The following is a 12963-nucleotide window of genomic DNA, read 5'->3' on the forward strand; positions in this document are numbered from 1 at the left end:
ACATTCAGTTTTATTTCCCTTTTTATATATGGGTACTATGAGAGCTCTACTCCAATCATCAGGAATTCGTCCCTCTGTCCAGGCTTTCTGAACTATGCAGTGCAGCCACTGTAAGACTTTTATACCACCACACTTCAGCATTTCTGGTTGAATATCATCTACTCCTGCTGCCTTTCCACATTTCAAACCTTTGATGAATTTTTCTATTTCAAGTATGGATATGTATTCCTGACTGCATGCTTGGTCAGTGTTTTTTACCACTGTGCTGTTATCACTGCTTGTTTCATTTAGCACCTTTTCGAAGTAATTACTCCATATTTCAAGGATATCTTTTTCTCCTGTTTTCATGTCACCTTTATCATCTTTAATTCCTTTTACTGCACTCTTTCCTCCATTTCTAAGCTTCTTCAACAACCTCCAGAATATTTTGCCACCTTCTTGATATATTTATTTTCTATGTTGTTGCCAAAGTCCTCCCATGACTTTTGTTTAGCTAGTTTCACACAGTGTTTAGCTATCTTACATTTGTCTCTGCATTCTCTAAGAGCACAAGCTGACTTATTTGCCAAGAACTGATATGCTTTCTTCTTTGGAGTATCTATCCTTGCAGACAACCTCACCACATGCCTCTCTGGCTGAATTAATCAGTGTTTTCTTAAAGGCTTGCCACTGAATCTCCAAAGTTTGGTTTCTGTTCTCTAACTCTTTTCATTTTTTCTTCAATAATCTTTGTGTATTTTAGTCTACAGTTCACATCTGAGAGCTGTTCAACTTTTATTTGCTTTAAAACTTTCTCACATGTCATTCTTTTCAAAATGAAATTCAATTTTACCTTCTCAAGACTAAATAGTGAACACTTCCAATTTCTAATCCTCTGTACACTCTGGTGTCCTGCACCAGCGAGAAAACATCACTATCAACAATAACATAGTCAATGGGACTTTTATTATTCCTAGCCTCTTCTCTCCATGTGAATTTGTGCACAGTGCACATTTTTATGTTGGAACATGGTATTAGTAATAACCAGTCCATGTCCTGAGCAGAAATCCAACAGATATTTGCCATTATTATTAGCTTTGCTCTTTTCTCCAAATTTTCCTAAAATATTTTTGAATGTCTCACAATCATTTCCTACTCTGCTATTTAGATCCCCAACAAGGACCAACTTTTCCTTTTTCATTGTGTCGGTTGCTTTCTCTAAAGTCTCAAAAAATTCATCCATTTCTGCCTTAGTAGAATTTTCTGTGGTACCATAGGCACAAATAAGTCTCATTGTCCAGTTCCCCATTCTGATATTTGCCCACATCACTCTACTTGAGACTGCCTGCCATTCAAGAAGATTAGCCTCGTATTTATAGTGGAATACTATGGCTACTCCTTCTTTTCCTTGATTGTCATTGCCTGAATATAACATTTTGTATTTACTGCTCAGAAAGATCTCACCAGTTTTGGTCTTTTTTTGTTTCAGTCACCCCTATTATGTCAATCTGGTACTTATCTAATTCCTCAGCTAGCTCCATTTCTTTGCCATTCAAGATTCTTATGTTGATAGTACCGATCTTTAACTCTGATGATGTTGAGTTGAGGTGTGTTTTCAGATTTGTTCCAGTAGCTGACTTTTGCAAAAAAGGCATTTCTCAAGTCTATGCCTTAGGTGCAACACATTTTGTTGTCAAAGTGAACTCAACTCAGCTGAAAAATTTCCTTCCAGGAAATTTTTAGGTAGGGAGTGCTCTGAATGTTAATGATTTTACAATTTTCTGTCATCTCTGTAACATAAACTATCTGTTGATCATATATCTTCATGGGCTCTTAGTGACTACACTTTGCTGAAAATACAATCTTTATCCAGACCTAGAATTAAGGATAGGAGAAATGATTATCCCAGTAGCAACAGAAGCCAAGTTTTTAGAACTCATTTTTGACAAAAAGCTTACATTCCTTTCATGTATTCATCAGCTAAAAAATATGCAAGAGAGCAATGAATATTCTCTGTACTCTGTCCTGTCAGGTGTCTTCTCCCTCCAGGAAATTGACTACCATGTGTTTCCACCATGTCCTATTCTGCACCTCTTTGCTGCATTCCTCATATGAGAGATAGGTCCAGTCTTCTATATTTTTCATCCACTCTAGTTTTTGTCTTCCTCTCGTTCTCTTTCCCTCAACAGTTCCTTTGAGAAGTGTCCTTTGTAGGCAGTTATGTCTCAGAATATGTCCAAAATATCTGACTTTTCTCTTTTTAATTTCTTTCTTCAGGCTCCTGTTTACGCCTGCCATCTCTAGTACCTCTTCATTTGTCTTTTTGTCTTTCCATGATATTCTATTAATTCTTTGCAGCATCCACATTTCAAAGACCTCCAGTTTTTTCACACTCAGATTGGAGAGCGTCCATGTCTCTACTCCATATAATAATGTAGACCATATATAGCATTTGGAGATTCTTAGTCTTGTTTTCAGATTTAATTCTCTAGATGTTAGTAGATTTTTCATACTGTTCAAAGTTGACCTTGCAATTTCAATCTTTTTTCTAATTTCATCTTCTGTCCTGCCATTCTCTGTGAGCAAGTGTCCAAGGTATATGTATTTTTGCACCTGTTCTAATTTATTTCCTTTTATATTGATGCATATTTTTGGTATTTTCTTTTCACTTGAAATTATCATGATTTTTGTCTTTTTAAAGTTGAAACTGAGGCTGTACTGTTCGCTATACTTGAGGGTTTCATCTATGAGTTTTGAGGTCATATTTGTTTTCAGCTAGAAGAACCATGTCATCTGCATATCTTAGGTTATTAATATCTCTGCCCCCTACAGTGATTCCTTTGCGGTTACTAATTTTATTAAATATTTCTTCTGTGTACAAGTTAAAGAGAATTGGAGAAAAGACACAGCCTTGTCTCACACCTTTCTGAACTGGGAATTCTTCTGAGGTCTCTCTATTCTGTAGAGGTCACTCTGTCCTCTACAGAATGGGATATTGATCAGTTTTCCTTGCCTCACCATTATTCTGCATTCGCTCAAAGCTTCTGCAATGTTGGATCATATATGTCATCCATGTATACAAATAGATAATGGTGAATTTTATGCATTGCCCTTTTCAAGCTTTATGTTGAAACAAATGAAGCTTTGATGGAAGCAGTTGTTGCTAAACTATACCCAAAAAATAAAATCTTTTCTGAGCTTCCTTTGTGGACTAGTATTTTTTCCTTATATTGAGAAGTTGTATATGGCACATTAGATTGCTACTTTTTCATTTGCTACACACATAAAAGAGATTATACAAACTCTTGCCATGAATGTATCCATTACTCACTATGGGAAGCTTGTCTGCCATGTCTCACTGTGCCTAAGGAAGTCACTTACTCTATCAGTCTACCTGCAGATGTTGATTGTACTGCTGGTTTTCCTAACTGCATTGTCTTCAGCATTCTACTTGAATGCTGAAGACAATGTAAATTATAAAATATGTTTGATTTATACACATCCACAGGCCATTTGTTTTCTTGTGTACTGTCCCTAATCAGTAGTTCTGTGATGTTCTACAATTACTGTATCAGATAAAGGCTGTAATTTTTTATGTTCACTTGTGCTGGATTTTCACCCATCTGAGAGGGATGGAAACATGGATGGACAGGAATCGCACTCAATGGCCTTTTGCAAGAGACCAGAAGTCTTGATGATCATTTGAGTGAGAGTTAACTTTGTTGCACTTTGCTCTGAAAAAATGAGTTTTCTCTTTAAGCTATTCGGTCTTCTGATGACTAAACAGACTAGAAAAGGCAAGCAATGTTCACTTATTAGTAATTCTGGGGCTACTTTGTGTAGGAATCAGAGAAGAATGATGCCAGAAGGTTGGCCTTGTCCTTTGGTGATGTTATAATAGTACCAACTGGTTGGGAAGGGAGAGTTAAAACATGGAGAGCAGAAATTACACTCAGTGGCTTTTGCAAAGACCAGAAGACTTGACCATTTGAGCAGGAGTTAAGTTTGCTACACTTTATCCTGAAAAAATTTTTCTCTATTTAAAATTCGTTTTCTCATTATCAAATTCTTATCAGGAATGGAGGGTATACAGGATATTATAATTATTACTTCATGTGGAGTTTATATCATTACTAACTTCCTAACAACAATTTCCCTCCAAATTAATCTGTTATGTCAAGACTGATATCATCAGGTCTTATATTCTCAATCAATCCACCTAAAACTTGGTCTTCCTTTGAGTCTTTTTTTCCTGCCATCCTGACAAAAAACACTCGTTTTGCTTACCTTTCCTCTTGTATTCTGTTTAAGTGACCATACCATCTTAGCTCTGCTAATGTCAAGTTATCCTAGTGTTTAGGCCTATACATTGATTCTCATGCATCAGGTTGTTTCAGAAAAATTGACAATGTACAGTAGATAATAACTAAAATATTTTAGTTATTGCTTCTTATATTTTGCCACCAAAGTTAAATTGGCATCTTCAGGGATTAATACACATGCATGCAGGCACACTTCAGTATCAAAAATGGAACAGGTGAGGTACAGGAGGACCTAAAGTCCTATAATTACGTCACCTATTGGCTTTGATTGGGTGTACTTGGCTGTTGGGCTGAATGGCTGCAAATGAGGGTTCCCCCATATCAGAGGTAGTTCAATACAACCATATTTGTTTAGGTTGGGATAGTTGGTAAGAGCTGCAACAGATTTGAGGAAAAAACCTCTCAAATTTAAATTTGCTTCAGTAGAGTAAAGTGACTTTTTTCCAACAGATCCTGTGCTGGGTATCCAGGGTATGGTCTGCTAATTCCAAGTGGCCATAGTGATGGAAATGAATGTGGTCCTGGTGCTCAGATATATGGATGTTGGCTGTCCTATCTGTTTGCCCACAGTATGAGGAGTTGCAGCTGCAGGGTACCTGGTACACTCCAGGTAAATCCAGTGGCTGCTCTTTGGGGAAGCAGATAAGAGTTGCTAGTTTTCAGTGCAGTTTATAAGTGGTCACCAGTTGACAAAATTGAATATTTTGTTTTTAGTATTTAATCTGCTGTAGATAAAATTTTGAATACAGAGGTGAATGAGTTTTTCATTCTGTAAAATAGATAAACCAGCTAAAGAACACTTATAGATAGAATTAATCTCCTTATCATAGCATTAAGCAGATCATGTGAAACTAAGTTGTCCTTGACAGGCTATGGAATTTAGATTGATAGAATGATGACTTGAGATGAGATCTTTGATTTCTTTAGCTGGAAATTGAGAGCTTAAAATGGTCTTTGCCTCATGAAATCATTGAGCAGATAACAAGTGCTACATCAGTGTAGGTTGGAACTCACAATAACAATATATGTCTAGCCCCTGCTTTCAGCCATTGAGCTAGTTATAAGTGCATAATAGCTACAAGAGCAGCCAATTTGATAGGCTAGATCTGTGTTTCTTTGCTGACTGCAACAACTGACTTAGTCCACACTGACCATGAGATGTTATCTAGATATAAAGAACCTAATCTAACCTACCAGCTACAGTCTAGATTTCCACTAATATTAAACTGTCAAATGAATAATTGAATATCCTGTTGGAAAATACACAAAGCATGAGCAAAAATAAAAAAAAATAAAGGTAATCTTGAAATATTTAGGTCATCTTTTTTAAAAAAAAATTTTTGCTTAGAAATTTATATACAGTTTCTTGTTTATATTTGTTTTTCAGGCAGGTACAGTCAACCGTGGAAGTAACGTAATTGGAGCTGGACTTGTTGTGAATGACTGGTGTGCATTCTGTGGCATGGATACCACCAGTACAGAACTTGCAGTGATACAAAACATTTTTATACCAAATGAAAATCAGGGTACAGTCATCAGCTCAGACATGAGGGCTTCCCTTATTGAAGGGTAAGTTCTCTTACTGTTCGTTACGAAGTTTGTCTTATGTAGTCGATTTTATAATTCATGCAGAGGATGTTTGTATGCATATACATTATTAAATACAGAAATTGCATTCATACTTCATTAAGTCTAGCAATTTATACAGTAGGCAAATTTTTTTACAAAAAAATTTGTCAATAATAAAACAAAACCTTGATTTTCTCACCTTGAAATGCAAGAATATCCTTGTAAATACAAGTGCTCTAATGTACAAATGCAAAAGTTTATCCATAGACTAAATAAAGAGTAATAGAAGAATCTTATTCCTTGTAATAATGACATTGATGTAGCCTTTGTTTCACTAGTTGTCATTTAGGTATACTACTTAAAAATATAGAAAACAAATTTAGAAATCTTTCTGGTTTGCATATTAGTTAGCACAAATTATTGCTTCATCTAAGTTACTAAAACATCAACTTTTTCATGTTTACTTATATGTACATATATACGTGTGTGTGAATGAGTGTAATGACTGCAGGAATGATTGTGAAGAGCTGAGTGTAGTTTCCCAGGTTTCAAATCTCAATGGGCAGGTAATGACATTATGTAAAGGTAACTGTGGGCGAAAGGGGATGTTGAAATGCATATACTGAATATTTTTTCTTTATTTCTGATACCCAAAGTATCAGAAATAAAAGAGAGGGTTTTGACATTGGTCAGCTTGACTTGGCCAAAAATTATTGGCATCAGTGAGACCTGGTTGTCAGAAAATGATGTAGTTACAAGGATAGAACGCAATGGATATTGTATTTTCAGAGAAGATAGAGGAAATAGGGTAGGAGTGGTATTATTAATGATAGCTGAAGAACTTCAACCAGCAAAAATAGACATTAAGGAAGATTGTAGATCTGATGGAAATAGTTCATTTGAGGCTGTCTGGTGTGAGATAGAGGCAAATAGGACAAAATATATTGTTCATTACTGCTATAGACCTGGTGTCCAGAAGAAGATATTGGACATATATCAGCAGATTAGTAAAGTGAATGTAGGCCGAGCAATTATCAACGGAAACTTCAACTATGGTGATATAGATTGGAACGAGGAAAGGGCACATAGCAAAATGAAAATGGAATTTATACAGTTACTAAGGTATAATTACCTAAAACAGCACGTAATGGAAGGGACCAGGGGTTTGAGAGTTGAATGTGGTAATAGCATCAGAAGATCTATCTGTAACTACTTAACATTACCTCCGATCAGGAAAAGTGACCATGCGGTCTTGTCCTGGGAGGTTGCTCAACACACACACACACACACGGAAATTTCAGTCAAGAAAGGGTTTATGCAGAACTACAAAGCTGGCAATTATGGCAAACTTAGGGGGGCAACTTGGAGCAGTGCCATGGCATAAGAAACTACATGGGATAAATATCATTAGTGCATATGGGAAGTGGTTGGATTGGATTCAGTTGAATCAAGGATTGTTTGAGCGAGGCAGTATCAGAGTGCATACCCAAGTTCAGTAGGATAAACTGAGAAGACATTAAGGAATGATTAGAAATATACAGCAGGAGATGCAAAAATATAAAAAAAAGAAAGCGTTGTGGAAAGAATATAAACAACTGCATGCCCATGAGCAATATAAAGCACAAGCAAGAAGGGTAACTAGTATGGTAAGGAAGGCTAAATCAGATCTTGAGAGAAAATTAGTTAGCAAAGTAAATTCAAAAGAGTTTTTCGCTATATTTTTGAATATACTGAGTATCTTCAGTTCGTCTTCCTCAATTCTTATATCAGTCGTCTATGTCACATCAGTAGCTGCAAAGTCTCCACTGGATTGGATGTATACCCTTACAAAGTGATCGTGTGATCACGTAGTAGCTCAACTTTAACCTCCTAACTGGCTAAAGTGGATGAAATTCTCAAACCGCCTTTGGATTTTTCATAGATCAAAACATGAGTTGCATTCTACCTTTTATCGTGTAGTTATCTTCTTCTCCAATTAATTCCTTAATGGCAGTTGTAAAGTCATTAGTGGATTAATTGTACTGAGAGGACCTTTGTGCAACTTGATTTAAATATACTGTTTTACTTGGAATTTCCTTCGTTGTTGTTCAGTTGTGTTTGTTCCCAAAGATAAAAAAACAATTCCACATGTGGGAAAATAATCAATTCTATCATTAGCCTTAAGAGTGAATTTATTTAGTAATAGTAAATTTGCCATATTTGATTTTTCAAATGGTTGCACTGAAAGAAAACAATTTATATTCTTCCATTTTATTACATTTCAGAAATTCTTTTCATGCTATTTTTCAAAAGTTTGTATTGAAAATTATTATGGTAAAGATTTTCAAAAATTTTCAGTGTTTTCAAATAACATTTATTGAAATAAATATGAACTTTTTTTCTCATCATCATCAAATTCCTGCCATTTACCCTCAAGGAGTGTACAGGATATGATAGTACTACATGAAAAAAATTACATAACTTTTTTTCTTTCCTTTCAAAATACCATTATATGGATTGTTTCAGTTCAGTTTTAAAAATGAGTTTTTCTTTTTTTATGAACAACAAATGATGTTCAGTTATAGTATTTGCTTTCCAATTGGGAGACTTTTTTAATATTAAAAATTTATATCCCAAAATATTTCACTAGAAACTCAGTAGTTTTCTGCTTTAGCTGAAAATTTCATCAATGATTTTTTAGGATGCTTATTCCAATAATATCCAATTAACCATTGGATATTATTGATAGGATAAGATAGCATATTGTGAAAATATATGAAACATAGCCTATACAGAATGATTAAAAATGTATGCTTATTTTGAAGATTTCCAGTTGCATCTCTCCCCCCCTTTCTCTCTCTCTCTCCATTCCAGGAATTTTCTAAAAAAAGACCATTTCTTTTCCTTCAATGCTTATGATGTTGAATTGAAGCTGACTTTTCACTGTTTCACGGTTCCCTGATGAAAGCAATGGGAGTCTTAACTGTGTGATGTTCCAGCCAACTTGAAATTCCATCATCTTTTACCATCATTTTATTTTTAGTTTAAACCAGTATGAATTCAATATGGCAATTAATCCTAAATTTCCAGCTCATCCTCATTCATTCAGTATCTAGAGATTCCTACTAATGGGACATATCATGAGAAGGTAAGGATTGGACTATCAACTATTTAGATTTATGGGCTGGTTTAAACTTATCATGAGGTTTCATGGAATGAGTACAGCACAAATAAATAATTAAACAAAAGTTTAATTGATCCTATATATTGATCTTTTTTTTTAGAATTAGCAGCAGTTTAAAACCAACCAAATCTCAATAAATACGGCTGTCTTAAACAGCAGTACCCATAGAGGGGGGGGGGTCCCCTTTAGGTTTTCAGTCTAATTTTTTCCCACTTATTTTGTACATTTTTGTGTTTGTTTTTTACAATTTTAATATTGTTTCCCTGGTGATGTCTCTCAGATAAAATATAGGATAGATTAAACTTGTGTTTAATTATTTATATATGCTATATTCATTCCATGAAATTCAGTCAAATTAGACATTAGGTCAGAACCCCTAGTCAAGTCTTTGTATTTGTTAAAAGGCTATGTGAATGTCTCCATTCAGTTATCCAGCTTTGACTCTTAAGCGACTCCAGGAAACTAATAATGAACTAATGAATCCTGAATATGTATTGGAGTATCATAGTATGCTGTTTATCCCTTAAGCATAAACAGGATTGCATAGTAGGAAATGAACTGATATTTTTTTTCTTTTATATTAAGATGTGCTTTCATCTTTATATTTTTATAGTTAAAATAAAAGTTACTTTTCTTCTGTTTTTAAATTTTAATCCTTAAATGAATTTAATTATGTTTTCAAAATAACATCAATCAATTAATAGATGGATTTTATTTCTTTTCAGCTTGGCATAAGGATAGAGTTCAAGACTTATGCATCACCATTCATTTTTTCTTATTTAGGAAATGTACAGTTTCAGTAATAAAATGTTTTATTACTCATTTATTTGTATTATTATTATTACTTCTGTGAAAGTAAATCTTTAAAATCAAAGAGCTTACTAGCTGCTAAGTTTTCATGAGGCCTTTCCAGTTATAGTAAAATCTCGAAATTTTTTTTTCAAGTTAATGAAATGTAACATCGAAAGTCATATTTCGTCATTTATTTTGAATGGCTGATTCCATCATTAAGTGACTTTCTGCAATAGTATGTTCTTATAGTGTCTTATTTTAATTTCAGTAAAAGAGAATGATAACCAAAAGAAAAAAGAAAAAATAGATACTTCATCCACAAACTAGTTAATTATATTCTCTTATGACTTTAGAAATACGATAGAAGAAAAATAAACTGGGGGAAATGAAGTAGCCACTGTGAATTCTTAAGATTTTTTTTTTTTTTTTCCTGTTGACAGATTCATATTATCATATATAGAGACACTCGCAGTGCAAACCATAATTACTTGAGTTTATTATATGCAATTACAAGGTAAGAAGGAACAATGTTATTATTTCTAGCTATCCCTTGTCCAAGTAAATAAGTTTTATTCATTGCAGATCATATATGTATTTTATGTATCTAATTTTGGCCTGTGAAGATATCTCACATCAGTAGAATTCTGCTGAAATATTTATTATAATGTAAAGTTATTTACTTAGATAAGGAGAGTGGCTAGAAGTTATATGTTATTTTATTAAATAGCTCTAGCTAGAAGCATTCCTCTTAAAAAAAAAAAAAAAGTCACATACACAGTTAATTCTCAGTATAGCAAATACTGTTATAACAAACTACCAAAGAGTCTTGGCCAAAGTCTCATAACATCAGTCTTATTCCGAAGGAAATTTTCTCCTTTAACAGACTATTCCTTTGGTGCCTGAGTTCACTATAGTGAGAATTAACTGTTCATTAGTTTACATTCACATGTTTTTGTGTGTGTGTGTGTGCTGTAGAAAATTCATAATGGTACGCACAAATAGACTGCTTAACTAAATCAAGGATGATCGTGAAAAATTTAAACAGCACTTTTACCATCAGTAAGCTCTGACTTATCTAGTCTTACTAGTCAAACTTCAAGACACTTGATATTAGGTAAGAAACATTTCAGTTATGAATACTGCACTCTTAGATGTTCTGAAAGTCAATGGTAAAACAGAAATCCTTTTTACCTAGTATAGCTAAAATATTCAGTAATGTATCTTGATGTTTGTGTGATTTACATTTAATGACAGCAATAAATCTGGATAAAAATATGTACCAGTGATATTTTTCTGTCTTAAACATAAATATATATCAAACAAGCTTTATGGTTTAAAACTTGTGAAATGCAGAAGAATAAAATCTACATTAGAAATTTATACACTGTTTTAACATTCATTGTAAGGCTTTGAAACCTTGTATGTACAAAAAATCCACAGTTTAATAAAGTGATATTTTAAACACTGGTCAATAAAGTATACTTTTAATTTAATTACACACAATTTTGTACTTTCCAGTATATTTTGATTCTTCTTCTTCTATAGATATACACACACACACACATATGTACAGGGGGGGAGACTGAAAAGTTAAGTGAACACCTAGAACAAAAATGATATTAAAGCAACTGATATAACAACAAGAAAGAACATATCTTAAACCCTTTAATCCCCCGCTCCCCATGTTTCATCAAATTGTAATAATTTATTCTTTTTTCTTCCAGGATATATAAGAGGACAAGTCAGAGCTTTTGAAGAAATTCGAAGACACAGAAATGTAGGCCATCAAGTTTTTTGTGCTGCAAGAAAAGTCTGTAACTGAGATTCACCAAACCTTGTGTGAGACTTTAGGGAACTGTGCCACAGCATATCCAACAGTTGCCAGATGGGTGGCCAAGTTTAAAATAGAGGCTTCCTAAGACACAACAGGTGTCTCCCAGTCAGGAAGACCTTCCACACTGATCATACCTGAAAACATTGATGCAGTGCATGCCATGATCCTTGATGATAGACGAATACCAATCAAAAACATTGCAAAGCCTCTGGGGATATCCAGGGAACGAGTTGGGGTCGTTATCCACCAACATCTGGATAATGCAGAAGCCCTCTGCAAAGTGGGTCCCCAAATGTTTGAATACCGACCAAAAGAAAGAGAGAGGGCATGTGCTGTCATCTCTAGGGCTTTGGGGTCATTTTGAGAAATCAGGTGCAGATTTGTGGCTCATATTGTGACTGTTGATGAAACATGGCTTCATCACTATAAACCAGGGACCAACAACAGTCAGTGAAGTGGAGACACAAAAGTTCTCCACGGTCAAAGAAGTTCCAATCCCAAAAGATGACTTTTGGGACATTGATGGTGTGATCCTTACCAAGTACCTCAAAAAATGTGACTCTGTTACAGCAGCAGTGTATCCAACAGCTCTGAAGGAATTGAAGGAGATACTCTAAGGAAAAATGCCAACGGGAAACTGAGGAGAGGAGTGTTGCTTTTGCAGGACAATGCACCTACTTGCACTTCTCATGAAATCCAATAGACAATACACAACTTGAGCTTTCAGTGTCTGCCACACCCACCCTATTCACCAAATCTAGCTCCATTTGACTATTTCCTATTCCCATATTTAAAGAAACACTTGAAAGGAATAAAATTTATCACAGATGATGAAGTCATATCTGCAGCTGATTGGTTTGTGCAACAAGGGAAAAACTTTTTCTCAGAGGATTGCAAATGATGCAGCAGCATTGTAACAAGTGTTGAACACTGTGGGGAATATGTAGAATAATGTATAAGTTACATGGTTCTATATCATTTCCTTCATGGTGATTATCACAACTTTTCAGCACACTTTCATATATCCTGCTTCAAGAAAAATGTCATTATTATTACTGCATGATACCTCCATTACAGAGGGTACTCCTAACACAACTGTCTACACTATTTAATCCTTGATCTACCCATGATACCAATGCTATCCACTAGATTCTAAACAGTTTTTAGAATAAACATCATAAGCAGAATGTTACCACCAAATAATTTAATGAAAATCATCAGCTTTATCCCACAAAATTTGGTATCTCAGTTGATGCAGAATTTCTAGAGCACAGCGCACCATGACAGATATACTCTTAGTTCCC

The 12963-nt window shown here is 34.5% G+C and overlaps 1 protein-coding gene across 1 annotated transcript in view; it reads left to right on the forward strand.

The window, feature by feature from the left end:
- The window catches only part of eIF6 (eukaryotic translation initiation factor 6), a 47117-nt gene extending 37262 nt beyond the window's left edge, over positions 1 to 9855 (forward strand). The window contains exons 6-7 of the mRNA XM_090408761.1: positions 5689 to 5870; positions 9759 to 9855. Coding sequence (XP_090264887.1) covers positions 5689 to 5870; positions 9759 to 9768 — 192 coding nt within the window. The 3' untranslated portion in view covers positions 9769 to 9855. The remainder of the gene's footprint in view (positions 1 to 5688; positions 5871 to 9758) is intronic.
- Positions 9856 to 12963: the final 3108 nt, after the last annotated feature.

This window comes from Typopeltis vanoorti, chromosome 18 (assembly GCF_054136105.1).
Source record: "Typopeltis vanoorti isolate ZY-2024b chromosome 18, IOZ_Tvanoo_1.0, whole genome shotgun sequence".
Taxonomy (NCBI): domain Eukaryota; kingdom Metazoa; phylum Arthropoda; class Arachnida; order Uropygi; family Thelyphonidae; genus Typopeltis; species Typopeltis vanoorti.